Below are 26,869 nucleotides of genomic sequence, written 5' to 3'. Positions count from 1 at the left end.
CAACCATCATTTTCATCCCTTACCATTATCACCCCCTCCATCTTCATACCCAGTAACATAACTACTCATCATCTCTGTATTCACCCAGCATGATTTCCCCATCATCTTCATGCCTTCCCTCAGCATGTCGCCTTTCATATTTCTCCCCTCACCTCCCTATCCTTGGTCTCTGAGCCTGGCAGTCTGCCTCTAGCTCTGTAGTGTGGTGTTCCACTCTACATTTGCTAGGCAGCGTTGCGCCACATATGATCTCATATGCGATGCTACACTGACAGCCAGACATGCACTGAGAGTTTGAATAGGAGATCAAGGATTTTGATGTCCTATTCAAATGACCTATCCGGCCACACACAAAATGCAATGGTAGGTCCAAGCCCCCGGGAGGTGGACTACTGGGAAGTTTTGTGTTAAACACTAACTGATCTTTTGTGCACACATACATTTCTTTTGTGCCCTGGTTGCAAAACGTGTATGCACATACGCACAGCTATAAGGTAACATTGCCCACCGCCCTTTATGCATGGGGTTGTTCTAATATTCCTGCCTGAGCCTTTGTATAAAAAATACTGTTTATCGAGCGTAAAACATGATAAAACATAGTGTGAAACCCTATGATCAGGGTGATCCCAATTATGGAAGCTGTATTTAGGATACACTATAACCAGAGACTGAATTTTATTTTTATGTAATTTATCTAACTAAAGATGAATTTAAAATTAGGAAAGTGGAACACTATGAGTTATGTTTAAATCTACTAACTTAATTGTAAATAATTCTACAATGAACTTTGTGATATAATGCGATCAAACATTTTAAATCAAAAATAACCTAAAGCCAATCAATTTATCTTTCAGGTCCAATCCACAAAGACAATATTGTATAGGATACTAGAAAAATTAGAATGCATGAAATTGATGGAATACTAGAATAAATGTGAATCAGAGTAACTAAAAACCTATGTTTTTTCTTTAAAAAAAAATGCATCCTGTTCTACCAAAGAATATCCTGGTATAGCTGATGATGAGCTAGCAAACATTGCTCATTGTCTTATGATAGAACCAATAAAAAATAATATAATCAGGGTTTACATATCTTATAAATAGATAGAACTTGAAATCTCTCTAAAAGTGTAACAAGTTCTGTACGAGGATGTCTTCCACTGGTATAAAATATTATCATGAGCATGCCTTTCAGCCGAAACACTTCCTTGATGCATATTTTTCTCCTAAAGCAGATGAAGCTCTTTTAGAAGACGTCTTCATAAACATTATGAAATATTTACATAAGGAATTAATAACTGGTATGTGTTATCTTGATTAAAATGTGTTTATTGTTTGTAAAACTATGCTAGAAATTAATGCATTTTTGGTTATCACTAAAACATAGTTAAGAATTCAATGTATTATTAGTCTGTAGTAATATTTATTTTAAATGACCATTTCTGATTTTAACTTTTTTTAAAGTTTGATTTCTAAATAAACATATGGTGACTTACCAAATTAACAATTTTAAACCCCAGCGCATGCAATTTATTTGATAATCCTGATATTTCTGCTGCAGGTCATATTTATGGGGACTTCTTGCTTGATGTTTCTATTGGTCCAATTATTTTTCATCTCCTTCCAATTTGTAAGTTCTTCAAAGAAATTGCTGTATTAGAATTTAATGATCTCTGCATTTTGGAATTGGAGAAGTGGCTAAACAGTCACGAGGAAGCATATGATTGGTCTCATGCATCAAAGGTTATGATCGACTTGGCAGGAACAAGGTAAATAACACATATGTTTTTATAAAGGCAAACACTATGTAAAATAAACCATGTAAAATAATTTTACATTGACAAATTGGCGGCAAAGTCTATGGCGATCTTTAGAATTTGAATTGGTGATGTGCAACCAAAATAAGACGGAAAAGATAAAGCCATAACAAATATGAAGCACCAGAACATGTTAACGATGTTAAGGCAAAGTCATTATTGAAAGCTGTATCAAATAAGTTGTGCTTCCAAATGTCATTTGGTAGCTGCAACTTATTGGACATTGGACATGATTTTGCACAAGAAATTCTATATCAGCTGGACTGATAATTACATGTCAGAGCTGAATCACCTTATATTTGAGGACTAGTGTATATATAAAAGAAAAAACAGATTTTACAGGATGGTCAATGATTTAACCACTTGACGGCCAATGACATGCCAGGCGTGTCACAGAAAAACGCTGATGGTGTGCCTTACACATAATGGTATTAAAGAAGCGTAAAAAGCAATCAAATGTTGCTTTCTTAGCATAATGTTGTTGTAATGCCTTGATGTTGAGGCATTCAGCAGCATGGAAATCTGCTCCAGAGACCCCATGTGGCGTCTCCGTGGGCATCAACGTCCACGTCAGGGTCTACTATACAATATGGCGGTGGGTTCAAAGACAGCCCAAATAGGACATGGGGAGCAGGATCACCAGATGGCAAAATTCTAAATAAAAAAATGAAACACCTCTCAAATGTGACCCCCTAACAACCAAGAAGACCCATGCACAGGTGGTATCACTGCAATATATTGGTGAACATATTGGGTTCATGTTTGGCTGTGTGACATATACCAGGAGCTATATTGACTACCACAACATATGACAAACGCTGGTGGTAGAACTAGCGCAAGAAAAGTATTTAACCCCTTGATGACAATTGCTGGTCCGGGCACGTCACGGAAAAACAAGTCGTTTACGACAAATGACGTCCCAGGACCATCATTTGTTAAAACGGGTGAAAAAAAAAAAAAAAAAAAAAAATCGATCCGTGATCGATTTTTTCACCCAAACGGCGTTGCTGTAATGCCTCGACCTTGAGGCATTTAGCAACGCCACGATCGGCACCAGGGGCCATGTCTGGCCCCTCCCCGGGGTGTCAACATCCGCCATACAATGTATGGCGGCGGACGCCCGTTTGAAAAGCGTTTAGGAGGCGATCAACGATCACCTCCTAAACTTAAATGCTGTCGCTGGAATGCCTCGATCAGGAGGCATCCAGCGAGACCAAACACTTACCCCAGGATGGACTGTGACCGCTCCGGAGAGCGGTCACAGCCACAGCTGCACGCAGTCTTCACCATCCGCAAGATGCCGGCGGCCCGGGAAAAAAAACAATAAAGATGCATAAGTTCACTAGAAGGTCTCCAGACCCTCTAGAGAACTCTGGCTCCACTTGCAGGTTGAATACAGGTACTGCATTCAACCATGCAAGTCAATGGAGCCCAGCTTTCTAATCACAGTGTGATTAGTAAAAATAAATTATAAATAAAATTTATAATATTTAGAAAAAAATAGTAAAAAAAACAGTAAAATGTAAAAATTATTTCCCTCTGATGTCACTATCAGGCGAACCTTCAAGTTGAAAAAAAATATAAAATTTTTTTTAATAAGGCAAAAAAAATAATATATATATATAAAAAATATATTTTGTGAGCCCTAAAATTAGAACATTAGCTTAAAACAATTCTCGCATGGAAAGATTTAAAATACCAGCATATTAAATGCCCATGGGGTGTCTACTTTTAAAAAATGTATGATTTTAAGGGGTAAATTGAATTGGCAGAGTTCAATAATGTCCCAATTAACACGGGTGGAAGGATGGCCACACATCTAATTTCCAATTAGAAAAATGCACACGTACCAAATGTGGCCTTTTAGTTCCCCCCCAAAAAAAACAAACCCATGCATATATGAGTATCACTGTACTCAGGAGATGTTGCTGAACACATATTGGGGTGTCGTGTGACAGCGGCATATACCAGGAGCTGTAAATTCATACATAACATAGCTGTGTGGCGGAAAAATACACACAAAAGAATACTACTGCAAACTTAGAAAAAATTCTGGTGGTAAAATGTGTGCATGCAAAAAGTTAAAATACCAGCATTTAAAATACCCTGGGGTGTCTAGTTTTCAAAAATATATGGTTTTGTTGGGCACACTGAAATGGCCTGGCTCAAAGATGTACCAAATAGGGCATGGGCAGTGGATCCCCAAATGCCAAAGTTCAACGTTGAAAAATGCGCATGCCCCAAATGTGGCCCTTTTGTCCCCAAACAGCCAGGCAAAATCATTCATGTGAGGTATCGCTGTACTCAGGAGATGTTGCTGAACACATATTGGGATGTTTTGTGATAGTGACATATACCAGAACCTGTTTATTCATACCTAAAGTAAAATGTGTGTGAAAAAACAAATGCAAAAAAAATTACTACCATAAAGTTTGACAAAGGCTGATGGTAGAATTAGTGCTTGGAAAGGGTTAAAATACTAGCATTTGGAATACCCTGGGCTATCTAGTTTTCAAAAATATATGACTTGATGGGGTAAATTGCATTGGCCGGCTTCAAAGATACCCGAAATGGCACATGGGGGGAAGAATTACCAGATTTGGAAAAAATGGCTTTGAAATAGCAAAATGCTACCTGTACTTATTGCCCCATAATGTGTAGAACAAAGCAAAAAAACATAAAAACATTGGGTATTTCTAAACTCAGGACAAATAGTAGAATCTATTTAGCAGGTTTTTTCATTACCTTTTATAGATGAGTAAAAGATTTTTTAACTAAAAGTTAGAAAGTCATTTTTTTCTAAATTTTTCACCATATTTTATACTTTTTTTAATACTAAATAATATGATACAATCAAAACAATGTCATCTAAAGAAAGCCCGTCTTGTCCTGAAAAAAACAATATCTAATGTGTGTGGGTTCAGTAAACGGGAAAGAAGAAAATTACAGCTAAACACGAGCAGCGCAGAAATTTTAAAAAGGGCCATTGTCACGAAGGGTACAAAAGGTAAAATCAGCCTTTGTCACGAAGGGGTTGAATACTACTATTTGAAATACACTTGGGTGTCTATTTTTCAAAAACATGTGGTCAGATGGAATCAGCTGGTTTCAAATAAGACATGAGGCAGGAAGACCAGATGTCAAAATTCCAAGAAAAACTGAATTGCGCATGTCCCAAATGTGGTCTTTCAGCCCCCAAAATAACCTGACAAACTCATGTCCCAAATAAGACATGAGGACAGGATTGCCAGATTTGGAAAACAATGGTTTTGAAATAGCAAAATGCCACTAGCCCTATAACTTGCAATTTCTCAACTCAGGACAAATAGAATCTATTTAGCAGGTTTCTTCATAATGTTGCAGATGAGTGAAATATTGTTCAAATAAAAGTGACAAAAGTGCTTTTTCTAATTTGTCACCATTATTTTATTTTTTATATAGAAAATTAGACATTAGAAATTTATACAGTTTACAATTATGGATCTATTCAAAATGTGTTTTCAATAGATAACAATTTTACACAACTGAAAACTGTGGATTTATTTTTCTCTGTTTTCTTTTTTCAGTGATGGACAAGATACAATGGACGAATTGTTAAGAAGTAAAATCAAACATGTTCTAAAATGCGATTTAGCCAAAGATAATCCCACTGAACCAACACTGTTGCCGAAAGCAGACTGTGTCATAAGTGCATGGGGACTGGATGTTGTCAGCAAAGATAAAAATGATTATATCAACAATTTTAGAAAAATCTCCTCTTTGTTAAAAGAAGGTGGTCGTCTAATATTGATCGGGTCTTTAAATGTTTCATATTATAAAATTGCGGAGCATAAATTTGGTAAATTAAATTATGATGAAGAATTTATCAAAATAGTTCTAAAAGAGGAAGGGTATAGCATTGAAGTGTTTCAAGCTAAAAACAGGAAAACAATGACGGATATTGCTGATTACGAGAAAATTATGTTTCTCACTGCAATTAAACAGAGAAAGGGTTAAATATCGACTCCTTAAATAGGTATAGGTGAAATCACACTCTGAAAAATCACCATTTTGCTAAAATATTTTTGATTTGGAGTTATTAATGTGTATCAACGTTTCTGCTAGCAGCATATTGTTTGAATAAATATCATCAGGATTAAACCATATGATATGATGTTCAAGATGCCTTATATTAAAATATTTTGCTCATGTTATAAATGAATAAAGTAATACAACAGTCAAAATTACATGTCCGCACAAGTTATTTTTAGAGATTATAGCTTTAGGCTGCAGTGCACCACCCCCTCTTGATTTGCTTTTATCCAATTTTTGGCTACAATCAATGGGAGAACTTTCTGCGCATGTGCATGGAAACGCCTCATTAAATCTCCTGGTGCTTTCACTAGAGCAGGTGTTAGAGTTGGCTGACAGGGCATAAATAAAAATTATGCACTTTGGCAAACTAGGGGGTGGGGAAAGAGGTAAGTACATTGGGGTTAGAATTCTATGAATTTTCATTGAGACATATAAATGTAAAAAGGACACCCAGCTATCATATTCATTAAAAGTGCATTTAACTGTTAGATATGTGCATTTTGATGAGTATGAATTACAAGCATAACGAAATTTGCCAATGTCATCAATATGTACGAATCTACAAAAAACGAGACCTATAAAACTGATGAAAATGAAGCAAAAAGCTATGAATTTTGGTCCGAGATTTGAGGGCTCTTTCACTCCCATTCTCTCATCCACTAACGCTCTCTCTCTCACGCTCTCTGGATGTCTCACTCACTCTTTTCTCTATTTTTTCTTTTTTATACCTTCTTTCTTTTCCACATCTCCGTGGACATAACCTCCCGGGAAGCATGCACCAAAACGGCAGAGGATTAGGGTAGAGAATGTCACCAGAAGCGCTGCCATTTTGCCCTCAGATAATTCTGTGTGAACCTCTGCCAAAATGATGACGCTTCCGGTAATGATCTCTCTCCTGATTGTAATGGGGCTAAAATGGCGTGTAATGGATGCTAAACATGGCGTGTAATGGATGCTAAACATGGCAAATGAATGATGAGTCTTAATCTTTCGTCCTCCAGCAGTTTAATTAGGGACACGGCCCATTATCTGATATTTGTATAAACGTTAGACTTGTGCATTCGTATTCGGGCGAACATGAAAATAAACACGAAGGGTGCGTTCTCGTTGTTGAGCCCGAACACTGAACATACAAACATGGCAGTGCCAAAACGTGGATGAAGACGAAGACACACAATGCAAAGAATCTTCGTCTTCGTTTACTAATCTTCCTGGTCCCTTCCCCATCTAGCCTGCCTTATGTACACAGCATTGCAGTGGTTATGGGGAGTGGAAATCCGTAGGTTCGCCAACAGGAGTTAAAGGGCCGTGCAAGCGACTCTATTGGCCGGCGACCAATAGAGTCACTCGTACAGACCTTTAACTCTTGGAGCGGTCCCCAGGCCAAGTTTCGCGTCAGGAGTTAAAGGGCCATGTGACCATCTCTTTCCTTTAGCAGTTTTATTGGGGACACGGCTCGTTATCTGATATTTGTACAAACGTACATAACAGGCAATTTTCGTAAACTTAAAGCTTGTACGAATCTAAATCTACAGGTCTAATAAATACACAGTATAAAAAGATGTCTATGTGGGGTTATTTTTAAGTGATATACACTGCCATCCTTAGCATTTCACATAATAAAACTACTCTTCCACATGACATTGTTTACAGGGAGTTTCATTAAAATCTGACATGACTGCTGATTTATTTAATCCCTGTTCTACTCTGTTTTCCTCCGGGGTTCTCCGAAGCTGCCAGTCTCTCACATTGCAAAGGAAAAAAGAAAAGCGAGAAACAGATCTTCTTCATATATCAAATTACTTTTGTGTAGTAATTACTGTGCACTAAGCTAAAAAGGACTACAATGACTATATTCATTTAATTGATCTATCATAGCAATATTATAAAATAAAGCCCTATAAAATCAGAGTTGAGAGCATGACAACCTTTTTTTGCAGCATATTATTATTATTGTTATTATTACACAGTACTCAAATTGTCTTTTTTCGAGAAACTCACTTTGCATTAGACAAAATACCAACTTTTGATCTTAAAGAATTTCCTATGGCATACAATTGTATGGTATCAACCAAAAAAGTATTACATTATTTAGAAATGATATTTCAGCCCAGATATATAAATGTATTATTGATCCAAATGGAAGATACATTTTTTCACTTTGTACTATTAACTCCTTCATTCCCCTATAGACGTACCGGGACATCCAAAAAACGCCCACAAAGAAACCCCTATGGACGTCCCGGTACGTCCAGCCCTTCATGCAGCGTCAGGGACACATCCCTGCTGCTGCACGGGAGACCAGGCTGTCGTTTGACAGCATACAAATACAGATGCAGGGATTAAGAACTGACTTACTATCCGTTGCCACACGGGTGAAAATAAATGAAGAGAAACTAGAAAATTTAATTATACAAGATCTGTCTCATCAAGATAACATTACACCGAATACTACAAAAATAGAGGCTTTGGAACTGAAAATAGCAGATTTTGAAGACCGTGCAAGACGAATCAATCTGAGAATAAGAGGAATCCCGGAGAGCTTAACAAATGACACTTTAGAAAAGTTTCTTTAAGACCTATTCTTAAAATTGGGGATCACTTAAGAAGCCCATATACCTATATGGGATCGTTATTATAGACCCGCAAAAGCACCAGATTTGCCTTCAGAAATACCCCGTGATATTTTGATGGGTTGTGCAAACCTCCAAATTCGAGAGAAGATTCTAAAAATGTATAGAGAGAATCCACTGTCAGAACCGTATAAGAAAATTAAAATCCTTCCAGATCTCTCTTATCTTACACGATTAAGAAGACATCAGTACGCGCATCTTACAACCATTTTGAGGAAAAAAAATATCCAATACAGATGGACTTTTCCGACTAAAAGTACGCTTACATATGAATTTAAAACTTGGACCCTCGATACACCTGAGAATTTGGAGAAATGGCTACAAGAGAAATTAATTAACTTTTTTTTTTTTTTTCTGATTTAGGACACCGTAAAAACCCGATACTAACATTATAAGCAATATACACGTGATATTCATTTTCGACACGAATATTTCTAGCTAATAGTTATCTACTAATTAGCTAGGACGAGACAATTAAATTGATCTAGATTTATTGCACTTTAGGATGTATATTGGGTATGCCACTAGAATTTATATGACATCATTTTTCATGATGTAATATGTTTTTTGTAAAACTAAAATTGTTAATGTAAATAACACCTATGCACTATTTATATTGTACCTTTAGAAGATCAAACGAAGCGTTTGTTTACATAAAACTAGATATATATTTATTGGTTACATTAAGATACTTGAAGTAGCCGGAACATTATTTTTTTTTTTTTCTTTTGACTTAGGACACTGCACGAACATGTCACTATTATTATAGGTGACTTAGGTTCACCGACATAAATAAATAAGCACTTATTAACTCTTGGTACAAAAGCAATTTAATACACGATACTAATATTATAAGTAATACACATATGAAATTATTTTCAGATATGAATATATCCAGCTAATAGTTATCTATTAATAGTTAGGTTGAGATAATTAATTTAGTTTAGACTTATCCCATTTTAGGGTGTACACTGAGCATTACACTCGAATCTATATGACACAATTCATATGAGGCACAATGTTTTGGTTTTTTTTGTAAAATTAAAATTGCCAAATATAAATAACCTTTTTGTACTATTTTACATTGAATTTTTAGAGGACTAATAGGAAGCGTTTGCTTACATAAAAATAGATATATACTTATTGGTCACATTAAGCTAATTGAAGTAGCTAGGCTATATAGTTTTTATAGATACACACTCGCTTAAATTTATACGATGTTTTTTTTTTTGTTTTTGTTTTTTTTTTTCCCTCCTTGTTCTCTTAGGAATTAATATGGGCATACTTATAATTAGTTAATAACCTATACCTAGACTCCAACTGCCATCTGTTTGATGGCACCAATTATCCGCACTATGAGAGGGGAGAAACGGTGCGGATGTAGGCAGATACATCGGTGGATGTTTTTCCTACTAATTGTCACGCACAGCGTATGGTAGAACCTGTAATCAGGTAGAGCAGCGTGTGCGAGTCCAATAGACAGAAAACCAGAGTCCAGTATAGAATAGCCAATGAGCAAGCCGAGGTCAGGAAGCCAGAAGTCAGGATCGTAGCAGGGTAAGCCGAGGTCAGGAAGCCAGAAGTCAGGATAAACGTGAGGAAAGCCAGAGTCAAACGCCAGGAGTCAGTATCAGGAACAAGCCGGGTCGGTAACGGGAAATCAACAGGAACGCGTACTGAGCAGACACTATACGAGATAGGTACAACCATCAGAAGGCAAGGCTGGAGTGTTTCTGAGGCTCTTAAATAAGCAGAGGAAGTCCAGGCAACAATTACTGAATTCCCGCCAAAAATTCAAAGTGCCGTTACGTCACTTCCTGTTCGTGGCCATCTTGGGATTGGCAGAACGTAAAAATCTAAAAGGAGCCATAGTACCGGCTGGCGCCACTAGGTGGCGTGCAGCGGACCGCGTGCACGCAGCAGGACCGGACCTGGCTCCAACACAGGACGACCGACGGCTGAGGCTGTCTCGGAGAGGCGGGAGGTCTCCCTCTTCTCCGCGGCGGTTGCGGCTCCCGCGGCAAGGCGGGAGGTCTCCCCCTCTTCCGCGGCGGCTGCCGTGTAGAGGCGGGAGGTCTCCCTCTTCTCCGTGGCGGTTGCAGCTGCTGCGGTACGGTGGGGGGTCTCCCTCTTCTCCGTGGCGGCTGCGGTTGCCGCGGCACGGTGGGAGGTCTCCCCCTTCTTCTCGGCGGCTGCCGGGCCAGGTATGTGACACTAATTTGTTTATTGTTTTTAAATGTTGTATTGTCGTTCTGTGGATTCCATGTTTATACTACACAAAAGATATACAGTGTGAGACTCATTGGGAGAATAAGTAAGATTGTTAAACTAATTAAGGATGATTAGATTCGGTACGATAAACACCCAAGGCCTCAACTCTACCCAAAAAAACATATAGTATTACAAAGGTTATGGGAAGAAAAAATAAATATATGTTTCCTTCAGGAAACTCACTGGCGCCTTGTGGATAATATTAATTTAAGAAATCAAAGATTTCCGCATTCCATAAGGGCATCAATAAAAACAAAGAAAAAAAGAGGTGTGGCCATATTATTTTCTAAAGATCTGGACTTAAAATTCAAATTTTTAGAAACTGATTCCGATGGTAGATATATTATAGCTATTGCTGAAATTAATAATATATTATTCACACTAGTAAATGTATATGCACCTAATACCTCTCCAGCTCATTATCTGACTAACTTACTAGGAAAAGTTCAGAGGGTAAAACAGGGTTTCTTAGTATGGACGGGAGACTTCAATTGCATCTTAGACCCCCATTTAGATAAAATGTCCTCAAAGAGAACCATTAGTGATCGAAATCTTCTTCTACAGGCACAAAGATTCCAAGCCTTGATAAAATCTCATGCATTATTTGATATCTGGAGAATGGCCCACCCTACAGAAAAAGATTTCACATGTTTCTCTAAAACACATAATTCATATTCCCGTATTGATTTAATCTTGGGAGACTGTAGTCTAGCATTAAATGCTAAAAATACTAAAATACACGAAACAACATGGTCTGATCACAACTTAGTAACTATGGATTTGGAGGAGAAAGGGGAAAAATTTAGAACAGACTGGAGACTGAATCACAAACTAATGGAAAAACCAGAAGACATCGAATATATAAAAAAGACATCACATCATTACTTTACTGAGAATGCTGTGGATAACACTTCAGCCCTAAGTCTCTGGTGTGCATTTAAGGCACTTATAAGGGGACATTTCATCAAATTAGGAGCATATGCAAAAAAAAAAAAAGCGGAAGCTAAAATGTCCGACCTATATATCACCCTTTCTCACCTGAATAAACTTAATAAACAGAATCCCTCTAAAAATACTGCAATGAGAATTAAAGAAATAAATGATAAAATTAACCACTTATTATTGGAGAATACCAATAGAGCCTTGATGACCCTGAAATCAAAAAGATACTATAAAGGAAACAGGGCAGATAAAATGTTATCCAATCAACTGAAAAAGAAAAGGGAAGATAAGATGATTACTCGAATATCACTTAAAGGAAAAACCTTATTAGTCTCTAATGAGATAGGCCAAGCTTTTAATGAATTCTATGAAGAGCTATATAATTTGCCAAATAAGACTACAGAATTAGATGTAAAGAACTATTTCTCGGAAAGAACACTTCCTAAACTCCCTAAACATGTTTTGGACAATCTAAACGAAAAAATATCTTAAGATGAGGTTCATAAAGAAATACATAGATTGCGGGGAAAAAATCCCCTGGACCAGATGGTTTTGATGCAACATTTCATAAAGTGTTTATAGAGGAGATCTCTCCATGTTTAGTCCGAGCCTTTAATGAGGGTATGGACAAGGGGGTAATATTGAGAGGTAATATTACACCAATACTTAAAGTAGGGAAGGAACCAGACAAGATAACTAGTTATAGACCTATATCCCTTTTAAATATAGACGCAAAAATTTACGCAGGTATATTAGCTCAAAGACTAAACATAATGTTACCGCAGCTGATCCATATAGACCAAGTTGGATTTATTAAAGGATGTTCTGCATCCAACCATATAAGAGCACTATTGGGAATTTTTGAAGAGAATATACAAACTAAAATTCCTCAGTTGTCCCTCTCTCTAGATGCTGAAAAAGCTTTTGACAGGGTCAACTGGAGATATCTAGCAGAAACTCTGAAAGCATTCGGGATAAAAGGCAAGATTCATCAAGCGATAATGGCTCTCTATAATAATCCGAGAGGTAGAGTTATTGGGTCAGGAATTAAATCCAACTGGTTCCTGCTGTCTAATGGGACAAGACAAGGTTGTCCTCTTTCTCCACTGCTCTATGTCCTATCCTCAGAACCCCTCGCAAGAGACATTAGAAGTAGCTCTGGGATAGTGGGCTGTGGAGAGGGAGAAACAAAAAATTAAACTCTATGCAGACGACATATTACTTACAATTAAAGATCCAGTGAATTCAATGAAACAGATCATGAAGCTGATACATCAATTCCGTTTTATTGCCAATTATAAATTAAATATAAATAAATCAATAGCGTTATCATCTTACCTCAACGAAACACAAAAGAAAGAAATAGAGAGAATTGGTTTCGGATGCACCAATGAAACCTTAGTATATTTAGGTGTTAAAATTACAAATACTCCAAATACATGGGTTGAAAATAACCTTCTTCCCATGATTAAAGAAATGAATTTATCCTTTAAAAAATGGCAAGGCCTATTTATGTCCTGGTGGGGGAGGATAAATGTTGTGAAAGCATATATCCTACCTAAATTTACATATTTATTTAGGATGATTCCATTGAATATACCCCATAGCTGGTTAGACCTAATCCAAGGTGCCATAAACAGATTTATCTGGGGAGGTAAAAAACCGAGATTAAATGCAATCCAGGAATACTCACAGGAAGCTTTACTAATGCAAGCTTGTATATCCCAGAGAAAAGAATCTATTCAGGAGCCTTGGTATAGGGGTGAGATTACAAAAAAGTATCCTTTTAAAGATTTACAAACTTTCTTTTGGATTTCCTCTAAGAGAGCGACGGAATTAATGCCAACAATAAACAGCTTAGTCTTAAGACATTGATACATGAATTGGACCTGGGTGAGAAGGAAGTTAGGTCTTAAAGTAAAGATAATATTCGGCTTACCGTTACATATTATAGAAAATCTAATGGACAATATAAATCTAAAAACTTGGATACAAGGAGGTGCTCATAGAATAAAAGATCTAATTAGTGGCTTTAATATAAAACCCCTTACTCAGCTTCAATCAGAATTAGCTGGACAAAAATAAAACCCCAAATTCTACATCAATGTCATATGGAAAAATTGCTTTTGTTACACGACAGAGGGAATAAAATCGGTTCAGTAGCCTGGGAAAATTGGATAAAAATTCTTCAAGAAGGTAAAATGGATTAGTAAAGATTAACAGTCTTTCATCCTTTTTTCTGCAGTCTCATCCCTGCAGAACGAAAGAAATAGAGCTTTAATAATATCCCAACAGAGTTAATAACACACTGATATGAAGAAGAAGCATTGCCCTTCCATTTTGTACTTTTAATTTTCTTGTATTATGAGGCAATAGTTTTGTCTATTTTTGTCATTTGGAATCCAAAACTGTATGTTTGTCTTAAATTACTCTATGTATTTATGCTTAAGTTTTTTGTATTTTTGTATAAAAAAATAAAAAAAACCCCAAAAAAAACTTGTTTGCAAACAGTGATGCGTGCAGGCTCATATTTAACCCCGTAGATGCCAAAATGAATGGAGATACCAGGGACATGAGGTATTTCCAAAATCAGAATACATTTTGGAGGTTTGTTTTTTTTCATTTGCACTGGCTATGTATATTTGTTATAAATGAAACTGTGAAAATGTTGGCTTCTTATCTTAATTTTTCTAATGACGTAGTGCCTCCACTAAGAAAATAACTTTACAATAACAAACAAAAAAAAACTAAAAACAAGGCCCAATAGAAACCTTTTTTACAAGAGGAATGACATCCACTAAATATATTGTAGCAGACTATACTTTATGTGATATTAGAACATCAGTAACTATAAACTACGTAAGCACACAGCTCTTAACCTAACATTTATACAGAATGCAATAGCACAATTTAGACAATAATGCCCACTTTCACAATACCCCCTCACCAATTTGCAGTAACCCAGATTCCCCAGGGAAACGGTGCTGCATTTAAGTGGGGCGCTTCAATGTAGTAGACGGTATTATCTTGGTAAAACAGGTTAGGCTGACAGTAAAACTTTATGGAAGAGACTGGTAACAACTCACACGTTCCAGGGTGTTTTCTTTTGAAGAGAGCAGGTATTTTTACCAAGTGTTGAGGCTGGATCCAACTCCAACAACCACTAATTCATGCTTGACTAAACTTAGCTTCTTCTGCCCCAGAGTGCTTCAGATTTTTTATCTCTAGGGCACAGATATGCAGTAAAACCGGCTGAGATTCTCCAGGTATCTGTACAGAACATCACTCCTGGCTCCTCTTCTTCAGGTCCTCAATCTCTAAGATGGATGCCTTGACCCTCCCTTTCCTTTCCAAAAATCCCAACTGATTGGCTTACACATAATACTGGCTGATGAAGGACAGTCAGCCTGCTATATCTAGAACTCTGTGGTGCATAGTTCATCACCATGGCAACTGGAGGAGTTCTAGTGCCAGGGCTACATATATATAAGTTAAATTAGAGGTAGAATGCAGAAGAGAGACTAAATAAAACATTAGACTAGATTGAAGCTGGGGCCGTTATTTAACCTTATCTATTTCAAAAATCCTGAAGAGCAGAATGTTGTTAAACACACGGCATGTTTTTATATACATACCTGGAAAAAATATAGCTCCAGCTACCTTTCACCGAGTCCAGCTGAAGTTGCAGGACATATGCTTTTTTTGGAGGGAAAGTTGGCAGTGACTGGGACGTGCTGCAACGCCACTCTCGCAAGCCCGAGTTTCCCAGCAGTGAACCTGCATAAGTGGCGATTCCGGGAGTTGCCAGGTATGGTTACATGTATATTTGAATATTGTCAATTATTATTCCATACTCCTCCTATATCAAACCTTTAAATCCCTGACAGTAATAAAAGTCCCAATGTGTTTGTACGGAAACATGCAAGGACCTGTGGAGGAGTTAGAGCTGAGTAACCGTTGGTTTTACTTCTCCACAACCTGTCCTCCTAACACCCTCATTCTTTATCCTGAAGAAACCAATCGCTCTTTCCGCTATACAATTTCTACGCCTCTGACTCTAAATGACCCTTGTCACAATGATATTATCCTCACCTGTCGTATTCTACCTCAACCCTCTAATAGATTGTGAGCTTCCAAGACCACAGCCCTCGTCTCCTCCTGTACTAGCATGTAAAATCAAGTTGGAATGGTCATCGTATATAAATTCCAAAAAGAAAAACGAAAATCATAATAACGTCTGGATAAATGTGTATAAAAATAATATTTAATCTATAGTTAAAGTTAAAATGGCACTTCTGAAATAGAAATGCTTAACCGCTTAATAAAATAGAGTCCCGCTCCACAGATGTCCCCACCCTCCTTATGTGCACTGGAATAATGTAATAATGAAGTGACTAGAGGGGACCCTCATATGATGGAACGTTCAAACTAAATGGACAGATGGAGAACGACTGTTATTCAAACCAATAAGACAAAAGTCAGTACTACATAACTATTACCATTAGTTAGAAGTTTTAAGACATTATTTGTCTATTTTTTATATATTTTAATGCAGAAGAGTCAAGTCCTTGGTATTAAAGCTTGAAGTCGCAATTCGTAAACAGGCATCAACACAACAGTTCTCAAGGTGTTTTCTTGCAGAGATTTTAATTGAATTCATGTGACTAATGCCTCATTTATAGCAGCATGTGTCAGGGATATTCAAAGCATTGAAAGCTTTGGCAGCTTATCATAATTACTATTACCAGAAATGTTATACTGTTATTGCAACATCGGTCAGACAGTGTCTCGACAGTTCCTCCACAGCGGCTTTTGCTTCAGTAACATTTGTAGTTTTGTCTTTTACCTGGTAGGAGTAAGGTAATAAAAACAAAGACTTACAAAAAAACAGCCCATACACCAATGATTTTTGGCCCAAGGAAAGGAACTATCCAAAAATATATAGAAAAAAGTAATTAATGTACAGAAGTGAATGGGGGATGCAATATAGGTTTTTATATTATATGGTGCACAGCAGTATATAATCACTTACCTGTAAATTTATAGCATATGAGGGCACTCAGATTATATATTGTTTTATCCACATTGACCGGATTATGCCCAACATTTTAGCTATTAGGCTTCCTATTCCATGCAAGGAATCTTTTTTTTAAATGTAATATTAAATATTTAATGGGCAAATATTCAATAAATATTATTAATGCCTGCAGTTATCATATGATTTAAACTAATAATTCCGAAAAATAAAAAATAAACATACTGATTTAGATTAAGAGTTTTACACTAGAAACAGAACATTCAAGGCTCAAGGGCGTGTTGTAAAAATTAATTACCTAACACTCTCATGATTCAAGGTAAATATGTAAAGCTTAATTAAGTAAATTGGAAAGAAAAAGAAGACATTAGTTTATTTCGAATAATGTTAACCTTAAAATACTTAGCTAGGGTATTTGAGAGATATTGCTTTCTGCACACTGGCCTTACTGGGCATGTGTTCCTAAACTGATGGCTCTCTCAGGTTGATGGCTTTTTCTAGATTTGTCAAAGGAGCTTCTTATTCTGTCTTGAGATACCATTTGTGCTCATCCAGATATGTCATCTACATGCTGGAATACCCTTATGGACTCCACGTTGGAAGGATTGCAAGATATTTCAAGAAAAGAAAAGATCATAGATACAACGTGCAGAGTGTCTATGAGAACAATCAGTCTCTAAACAATTTAAATTTAAATAAAGATGACAATAAATTAAATGCTTTTGCTATTGAGCAGATGACATTGGGTAACAGACTGCTAAAGCTGTAGAGAAGAGAAACTTTTTGGATTCTTCAGTTAAATACACTGATACCCAAAGTATTAAATTATATTTTTTCTAGATTAAATGTTATAGAGTCTTTTTGCTGCTCTTGGTCTTTTTTTAAGGTTTATTTGTATAATATTTACTAGATATAATTTTTGTTAAATAAATTATGTATTAAACCTTTAGCACTAATGCTAGAATTGTTCTAAGGTACAGGAGGTGACCACCTACCAATCAAAATAATCTCCTGTAACTTGAATTTGATTAGAAAAGGAACCTAGCTGATTGCTTATCCATGGGGGCATTAGTCATGCCTTCTTTAAATTTCATCCTCATTTATACTCTTGGCGCCAAGGCTGTACTGGCTGATGCACTATGATGTTGATTTAAATCTACTGCTGTGTCAGCATTTCCTGAACCCTTATTCTTTATAATCAAATTTTTTTACATTATGCTTCTGTTTTTTGTGGACACTCTCTAGCAGGAATTGTAGAGGCTACACTGTGACTAGACAATTTTGACCAGGGTTCTGAGGTCATAGCCTTTCTGGTGACCCCTGTGAGAACATAGCAAAAGAGCATTTCTTTGGGTTGTAAGCAACTGTTACTCCTTATTATCCATGGCTGAATTCACATATTGTTACACCTACCTGTCCGGCCGGGGTCCCACGGCGTCCCTCGCGCACGTCCCCCTCGTGTACTGACGTGCGCTCTACACGCACACGAGGGGGCGTGCGTATCGAGCAGGCACGCCTCCCGGTTGCTGACAGCTCTGTTCGGGCTGCCGCAGCATATCAGCGGCGATCGGAAAACCGATCCGCCGCTACATGCACGCGGCACCCGACCAGTACCTCATCTGCCTGTGTGGCTCGCGGCAGCAACACAGGCAGAGAGGAACTCGTAGTTTACCGCCGCGGGCATGCCGGCGGCGATCAAGTGTTTGATCGCCGCTGCATGTCCACGGAGGTGGTTTTACCTTCCCTGCCTGTGTGGCACTGCCGCGTCGCTCGCGGCAGCAACACAGGCAGAGAGGATCTCGTTGGGTACCGCCGCGGGCATGCCGGCGGCGATCAAGTGTTTGATCGCCGCTGCATGTCTTCGGAGGTTGTTTTACCTCCCCTGCCTGTGTGGCTCCTCCGCGTCCTTCACGGAGGTAACACAGGCAGGAAGTTTTGTTCGTTGTTGCCATCGCGACGACGCTAATTGCGCCGGTCGCGATGACGTCATCTTACCTGCTCTCCCGCCATTGGCTCTATTTAAACCTTCCTGGCTCCTTGTTTCCTTGCCCGTTCAACGAGTCCATGTTAATGTTCTCTGGGTGCTCCTGTTTATTGATTGATCTCCACGTGTACCAGACCTCGGCTTTGTTATTTGACCTTGATCCTGCGCTGCCCGTCCCGACCTCGGCTTTGTCATTTGACCCTGATCCTGTGCTGCCTGCCCCGACCCCGGCTATTGTATTGACCACGCTCCTGTGCTGCCTGTCTCGATCCCGGCTTGTTTTTTGGAGACATTTCTGCATCGTGGGTCCACCTCCTGTGGTGCCTGATCCGGCGTAACACATATACAGCAAATTATACCACAGCTCTTCCACACTAAAGCATGGCAGCAGCATGAAGGAGCCAGGAAATGGAGGCATCTTTTGGTCTAAGATAATTCACAAAAGGTAGCCTGGGTAAACATGATGGACAAATATACAGAGGTCACTCACACATCAGGGGAAAAAAAGGCCCAGTTGTCCACAGGCCATATCCAAGATATGATCCATTGTTGGATCAACACTCGGTTACTGTATTGCAACACTCCATTACCATATTAACCATTACCACTGATCTCTCAGTAAAGAGATGGCTGAGTACTAAGCAGGTACAGTTTTTTTTTTCCTGGTGTAATGCTCTTGGATAATTATACTTATTGTTAATGATAGCAATTACACATTACAATAAAGATCTCTGGTCTGGTTTGTGAAGAGTAGTAAAGCTTAAGTAAAGCTTAGTTTGCCCCCAAATTCCTCCTACTCCTGCAGTATACTGTTTTCGTCCTTCCTCATGTCAGTATGAATTCTCTTAGACCTATCTTATAAAGCATGCTTATAAAGTCAAGCTTATGATGTGTCTGATCACCCTTTTCAACACCCTCTTATACATACAAACAGACTGAATGCATAACTACTAGCTTACTCATTGACATACACAAAGACAGCCTTCCATGCTTTGCAAAATGAAAACATTGTGGTCCATAGCACAAGAAACTGCAACCCAACTGTGGTGTCTAACATAACCACATGCTGAGAAATCCTGTTCTATTAAGGAATATCTTGTAGAGCCCCATGTGAGAAGCTGATGAAAACAGCTCATTACCAATGATCTGTGACAAAGGCAAACAACAGTTATGTTTAACCAATATCAGGATCATGTGATACATTTCTATATAAACTGAGCTACAATATGTTTTACTCTAACTTCACACAACACAATTGGATTCTATAACACGATGGATTCCACTACTAAATATTATCATGTTCATGAGTTTGACTCAAAACATTTTCTTGATATATTTTTGTCTCCTAACACCCATAAGCAACTCCAAGAAGAAGCCATTTGGAGACCAATGAGATATCTGCATAAAGAACTTGTTTCAGGTATGTTTTTTGTTATTTGACATTTGGTCCTTTAGGGTGCTCCTACATTTTGTGGAGAGGGGATCTAGCATACTATTGAAGAGGAGGAAGATATTATATATTATAATTAACTTGTTTACACTAAGAAATTTAACTAATACAAATTTATTTTCCCTTTTTGTTTTGTGTTTTTAGTTATGGGGTCTTGTTTTATCTATTCTTGGATTTTATTTCTGCATTATTTATTACACTGCTATCTTGATACTTTTCTTTGAAAGCTGATTTTGTCATAACAATTTTGTAAAAGCTATATTTAATATAGACAAATCTGGATTCATTATTGGCAATATTGGCATAGATTACAGAAATAGGATTTTAAGTCCTTTTATTTGTTTTATAGCTTGTTTTACTCTTTGTGCTGCAGGTCACGTTAAAGGGGGCATGCTGACTGACATCACTGTTGGTCCCAGTATTTTTCATCTCCTTGCAGTTTGTGAGTATTTCGAAAAAATTACTATTTTGGAATTTAATGATGTCTGTGTCGCAGAACTGGAGAAATGGCTAAGCAGCCATGAAGAAGCCTTCGATTGGTCTCACGCATCAAAGTTTATGATGGATCTGGAAGGAAAAAGGTAATAAGCACACACATATGTATTATATAGTATATAGTGACAAACCCTGTAGCAGGAGGGCCATAAATGCCACAGTTTGGGATCTTAACCCCTTCAATCCCCTATAGACGTACCGGGACGTCCAAAAAACGCCCACAAAGAAACCCCTATGGACGTCCCGGTACGTCCAGCCCTTCGTGCAGCGTCAGGGACACATCCCTGCCGCTGCACGGGAGACCAGGCTGTCGTTTGACAGCCTGGACTCCCCACTGACAGCAGAAGCCGGCTTTGCCGGCTTTCTGCTGTCCGATCCCCCGTAACAGCTTCCGGCATGAAAGCCGGTAAGCTGTTACCGGTAAACTGCCCGATCGCGCAGTTGCAAACGCGCGATCGGGCATTCCCTTCCGGGTTACGTCACTGCTGACGTAACCCGGAAGGTCATCGGAGGACAGGATATCCCCTGCGGGGATATCCTGCCCTCCGATGAGGCACAGAGACGCTGCGATCTCTATGCAGGTCTGTGAGGACCTGCATAGAGATCACAGTGTGATCGGTGCAGGGGGATCGCGGGGAGGGGAGTGAGAAACCATCTCTCTCACCCCCCCCTCCCGTCCGGAAAGAGAGAAGCTGAAAAAAAAAAACCGGTTAGTCATTTAAAAATAATATTAAAAAAATCATTAAAATAATAATATAAATAATACTAAAAAAATTATAATATGAGCTGTGATGTCACTGTGACATCACTGGTATGTTCAGGAGGTCCCTAGGAGGACCTCTAACCATTACTGTTTAAAAAAAATATATATAAAAAATACAAAAAATGTAAAAAAAAAAAAATTAAAAAAAATTAAAAAAAAATATATAAAAAAAGATAATAAAAAAAATTCTTAAAAAAACCTTACATCCCATTGCCCTAGCATAACATCTAGCCAGTATAACCCTCCTGCCCCCGTTCACAACCCCCAAACCCGTTAAGCCATAGGCATAAAAATTATACAAAATTGTACACCTAATAGTATGCTCCCTGGTGCTGGGAAAGTCTGGAAAATCTATATAAATTAGGTATTTCTGAAATCAGGACACCTGAATTGATAAACTTGGAGGGGATTTTCCATCACTTTACCTAATTTTGTGAGGATTCAGAGGGAAAATGTAAAAAAAAATTAGTTTATTTTTCTAATCTTCGCTAGTTTTTACTAAATTTCTCATTCTAAATTTTCAGCTAATCATCCAACTATGGTATCAAACGAAAGCTCTATCTCTCCTTGAAAAAACAATATATAGTTTACATGGGTACACTATTCATAGGAAAAGAGAATCATCGTTAAACCGACATACCCCAAAAATGGCAAAATTGTTCTGGGCTTTGAGGTACCAAAAACCCCTGGGATTGAAGGGGTTAAGCACAGTCCTCTAGGGCAATAAGGCTCAGGAACACTGACTTGTACAAAACAGTGATTTATTTTCAATTTCTCAAATGAAACACCCCAAAACAAAATTATAGAATATACAAACCTAGCTCCTAATTGAATCCCTCTCTAGCTATACTACGCTGGTCTAGACTGACCAGCCTAAACAGCCACTAACTAGACCTCTAAGCCAGACCCAGCTAAGCCAGGCTCTGGAAAACCTCCCCCAAACACACAATAGGTCGGGTCAGGCATTGCCTCACTTGGCTTAGGGATGGTCTTCTTTAGGGCCCACCTTGCCCTGGGAGCTCAGGGGAACTTCGTCTTCCCCCAACAGTCTCTCAAAGTACCAGGTTCCAGAGGTTTTAATGCCCAGCACCTGTGACTTGTATAGCACCTGCACCCAAATTCCAAACAAATCATCTCCCTGGGGTGTACAGCGTCACAATATATATCTAAATATATGTATATATATATTTCCTTTTAAAATACTGTAGTATAGTGATGTGCAGAATGTATGGAGTTGGCTGTCTGTGTCTGTTGACACAGAACATCTGACCAGGAGATAGCAGTTGAAGCAGATTTATCCACCTGTAGTCAGATCTCTTGAACCGATCCACTGAAGAAATCAGGTAGTCAGTCAAGTTAAGGGTTATAAAGAAAAACACAAGGGGGTGAATTTGACTTCAGTTGCGTGTCCTAACACTTGTAAAACAACTTGCATATTAATATGTGAATGTTTTGCAATGAAAGGCAAGTTGGTGATTCTCTGAAACTCACAAAATCTATTTAACCCCTTAAGGATCAGGCTGTTTTTAATTTTTTGTACCCTTCGTGACCAAGACTGTTTTTAACACTTTTGTTTAGCTATCATTTTCTCCTTTCCTATTTAGTGTATCCACACAAGTTATATATTGTTGTTTTCAGGAGAAGAAATGCTTTCTTAAAATACATACTAATGTCGATCATATCATCTAATCTGCTATATCAAAAAAAAATTCTCACTTTTATTTGAAAAATATTTTACTCATCTACAAAACCTGCTAAATAGATTCTACTATTTGTCCTAGTTTAGAAATACTTAATGTTTTGGGTTTTTTTGCAAGTTATAGGGCAATAAGTACAAGTAGGGTTTTGCTATTTCAAAACAATTTTCCCCCCCGAAATCTATTCATTCTGCCCCATTTGCCATCTTTGAAGCCGGTTAATGCACTTTACCCTATCAACCCATATTTTTTTGGAAACTGGACACCCTAAGGTATTTCTAATGTGATCATATTTTAACCCTTTCCATACACTTATTCTTCTACTACTATCTAAAGTCAAACTTTGTGGTAGTAATTTATTTTGTGTTTTTGTATCACACAAATTGTAATTCAGGTGTGAATTTACCTGAATGGCCACCAATCCCTGGAAAATGGACATTCATTTTTGTTTCTTTTTTTCACCAACCTTTCAGGAATTTTGAAATATATTCAGCTGCATCTCCAGATTACAGAAATACCCCACATAAATAGTTTCTTTATGGCTTTTTGAAGTTACAGGGCACAACATGCCCATTCCCTTTTACAAACTTAACATTTTCAAATTTTACTTTGTGTGGTCAAATTTGGGACTGTTTAGCAGGCCACCAGTCCAAAATACCGGAGAACAAACATTTTGTGTATGTTTTTCCACAAACGTACAGACACGCACCAAACATATTACGCTGCACCTCTAGTTTACAGAAATTGACCTGCACATAGGTTTTTGTTTATGTTTTTGATTTCAGCCACTGGTCAGTCAAGTAAAAAATGCTTATATGCATATTGTAGTCTGCTTAGCAATTTGGTTTAGTAACATTTTTCTCTCTAGCACATGCTATCACAATGGACACAATACGGTATGTATTTCCCCATGTATAGGATGCACCTTAATTTTGGTGCCCGAAATTTGAAAAAAAAGTATTACATAGTTATTGAACTCAAGTTTTATTTATCATACAATTCATACTCATCATCCAATATCATCACTCCCATCCATTAACTGCCCCTAAATTATCCCTAAAGAAACCATTAACCATAACTGCCCCTAAATTAACTCTAAGGACCCCATCAACCATAACTGTCCCTAAATTAACCCCCACCTCCCCTAACTTTCAGCAGCCCAAATATAAATTTTTTACTTACTGTTTGATGAGTTGCTTAGCCATGTGGACGCTATCAGGAAAGGGGCTGGGGTCAACCGTCAGTGTGCAGGGAGGGACTGTTAATCAGAAAGGGCGCGGGGCCGATTGTCTGTGTGACTGCAGGGAGGGACTGTGAAGTAGTAACTGCAATCTACAACCACTGTATAAGACGCACCTAGTTTTTAGACCCCAGATTTTTCGAAAAAAGGTGCGTTTTATACATGGGGAAATACAGTATATTGCGGACAACATACACATATCTTTGCAGTCTACTTTAGTGGCAACAACTCATTATGGTGGAAAGCCATCACAGGACGGTGACTTTGACTTGTATGTACCAGCTGCGTTGGCAAATCTTTACCATTTGAAGTAAAGAGACACCCATGTATAAGCTGTCCACGTATTCGAAAGGAGAAGGTGTTTATTGATGCAGATATTCTGCTGTGGAGTGTGTTAGGTAGGACAATCTGTCTTATTTTATAAAGCCTGTTATATGATGGGTCAATAATTAATATTAAAAATCTATCCCTGGTCATCACTGCATGAAAAATAAGGCAAAGCTAAGGTTGGCGGCTTACTCCAATAGGATAGAGTTGACGTTTTTTTATAGTGTCCATCAGCTAATTTAGGGCTATACCTCTAAAATTTTCACCAGGTTAGTGAAATGCCAGGGGTGGTGCATACAGAATAGTTTAGTGAGCTATAAGATCCAACAAGGCAACAAGTTTAAAAATGGTGTGGCTCCCAAACTGCATTTGTGACAACTTGGCTACTTGTGCCAGCTATTGATGTAAAAGGTAGCAAATTGGGTACCACCATGTTGGCAGGCACCCAGGCTCATCATGGTGTGGTGGATTGACCTACCTAAACTGCCCTCAAACTTTTGCAATTGCCCACAAAAATGTATTTTAATTTTTTTAATGTTTCCATACCTGCACACTTAACCACACTCTGATTTCCCCCAAGTTCCACCAAATTTCCAATAGCAATCCCCACACACAATATTTATAATTATAGTTTTAATATTTTTTAACCTTGCCCACAGACTTAATCCCCAATTCTGGCAAATGAATTGGAATATATAGAAACTGTATCTTCTGGATCAGGGTTCTCTCTGCTCTCCTAGAAACACAATGTATCACTGAACAGCTTCAGTAAACACTAAAGATTGAGGCCGAGAGACACCTAGTGAGCCATGTGTTTGCTGTGATTAGCCAATCACAGCAATCGCTGAAATTGGCCAATCACAGCGATTGTGCTAATTGGTTACGTTTTTTTTTAGTTGCTTTGATGGAATACGTACATGAGAGCAGCCTTTTTTAAGGTTAGCAACAGGAAGGATTCTAAAGTGTCCTTAAACTAAAAGTCCTTTCAAATATATTCTTTAAAAATCCTGTTAGACTGCAATCTATGTATAGGGAACAAACAAGAATAAAAATAATAGTACATCACAATTAAATAGAAAAGACTAGGAAAGTAACATTATGATGCCCTCACGTATGTTCAAAGTTCTTCAACTTATAAAACAATCAACAAAGAATTGTTCCGAGACTCCTCTTCTGACTATTCCTTATTCCTTATAAATAATTGTTGGATTGTGTCATGAAAATATTTGAATGATATTTGTAATGATATTATATGATACAAGTTTTTACCATTTATGTTTATGTAAAGTGAGGTTTATATCGCTGTTTGTTTTTTTTATCTTTTTCCAGTGGTGGCTGGAAGGAAAAAGAAGAATTATTGAGAGGAAAAATTAAACGTGTTCTGAAATGTGATATTACTAAAGATAACCCCACAGATCCGGTAGTGCTACCAAAAGCAGACTGTATCATATGCATGTGGTCACTGGATATCATCAGCACAGATAAAGATGCCTATATCAGCAATTTGAGAAAAATATCCTCTTTACTAAAACCAGGCGGTCGTCTGATATTGGTTTCCGATATTAATGCTACATTTTATGTGGTTGGCGGACACAAATACGGTATCCTAACCTACGATGAAGAATTTCTCAAAACTGCTGTAAAAAATGAAGGGTATATTATTGAAACCTACGAAGCTCACGATAGGAAAGCTTGCATTGATTTCATTGATTATGAAAAAATTGCCTTTCTCACAGCACTTAAACCAGAGTAATGTTAAAAGCCAAACATCTTAAAGTGGATCTGTCACTTTCTCTTGTTTTACACAAAATAAACTTATAAAATGATGACTGCAAAACAAAATAATCAGTATGTATGTATTAACACAGGCGCATCATTAATGGTGTCCAGAGAAGGCTTTAAATTGCTTGTGTTAAAATGCAAGGCAGTTCCATTGATTCAGCTGCTTGGTAAGCAATATAGGGACTCTCCAAGATTAAGCAACATATATAGTGTGACAGAATCCCCAAAATGTGTGCTTTTAATAGGTGTTTTGAGTGGTATTCGCTGGGTATGCTATGAATTCTTGTTTTCTTGTGTGTATGTATTAAAATCCTGTTTTTTAATTAACCACAGAATGTATTAACAATAGTCAATAGGTAT

General features: G+C 37.7%; 2 protein-coding genes across 2 annotated transcripts; both read left to right on the top strand.

Moving 5' to 3' along the window:
* The first annotated feature begins 1,149 nt into the window (after window positions 1-1,149).
* Window positions 1,150-5,812, top strand: LOC149285101 (nicotinamide N-methyltransferase-like). Its single transcript, XM_089495796.1, has 3 exons — window positions 1,150-1,300; window positions 1,561-1,768; window positions 5,383-5,812. The coding sequence occupies exons 1-3, from the start codon at window positions 1,150-1,152 to the stop codon at window positions 5,810-5,812; spliced, it is 789 nt and encodes a 262-aa protein (XP_089351922.1).
* A 9,843-nt stretch (window positions 5,813-15,655) lies between these two features.
* Window positions 15,656-26,480, top strand: LOC149285100 (nicotinamide N-methyltransferase-like). Its single transcript, XM_089495795.1, has 3 exons — window positions 15,656-15,833; window positions 20,579-20,786; window positions 26,057-26,480. The coding sequence occupies exons 1-3, from the start codon at window positions 15,656-15,658 to the stop codon at window positions 26,478-26,480; spliced, it is 810 nt and encodes a 269-aa protein (XP_089351921.1).
* Window positions 26,481-26,869: the final 389 nt, after the last annotated feature.

This window comes from Sceloporus occidentalis, unplaced genomic scaffold (genome assembly GCF_023333645.1).
Source record: "Sceloporus occidentalis isolate IW3139 unplaced genomic scaffold, rSceOcc1.0.p SCAF_84, whole genome shotgun sequence".
NCBI classification, from domain to species: Eukaryota; Metazoa; Chordata; class Lepidosauria; order Squamata; family Phrynosomatidae; genus Sceloporus; species Sceloporus occidentalis.
Note: the sequence above shows the minus strand (reverse complement) of the source record. Positions and strands in the feature narration are given on the sequence as shown.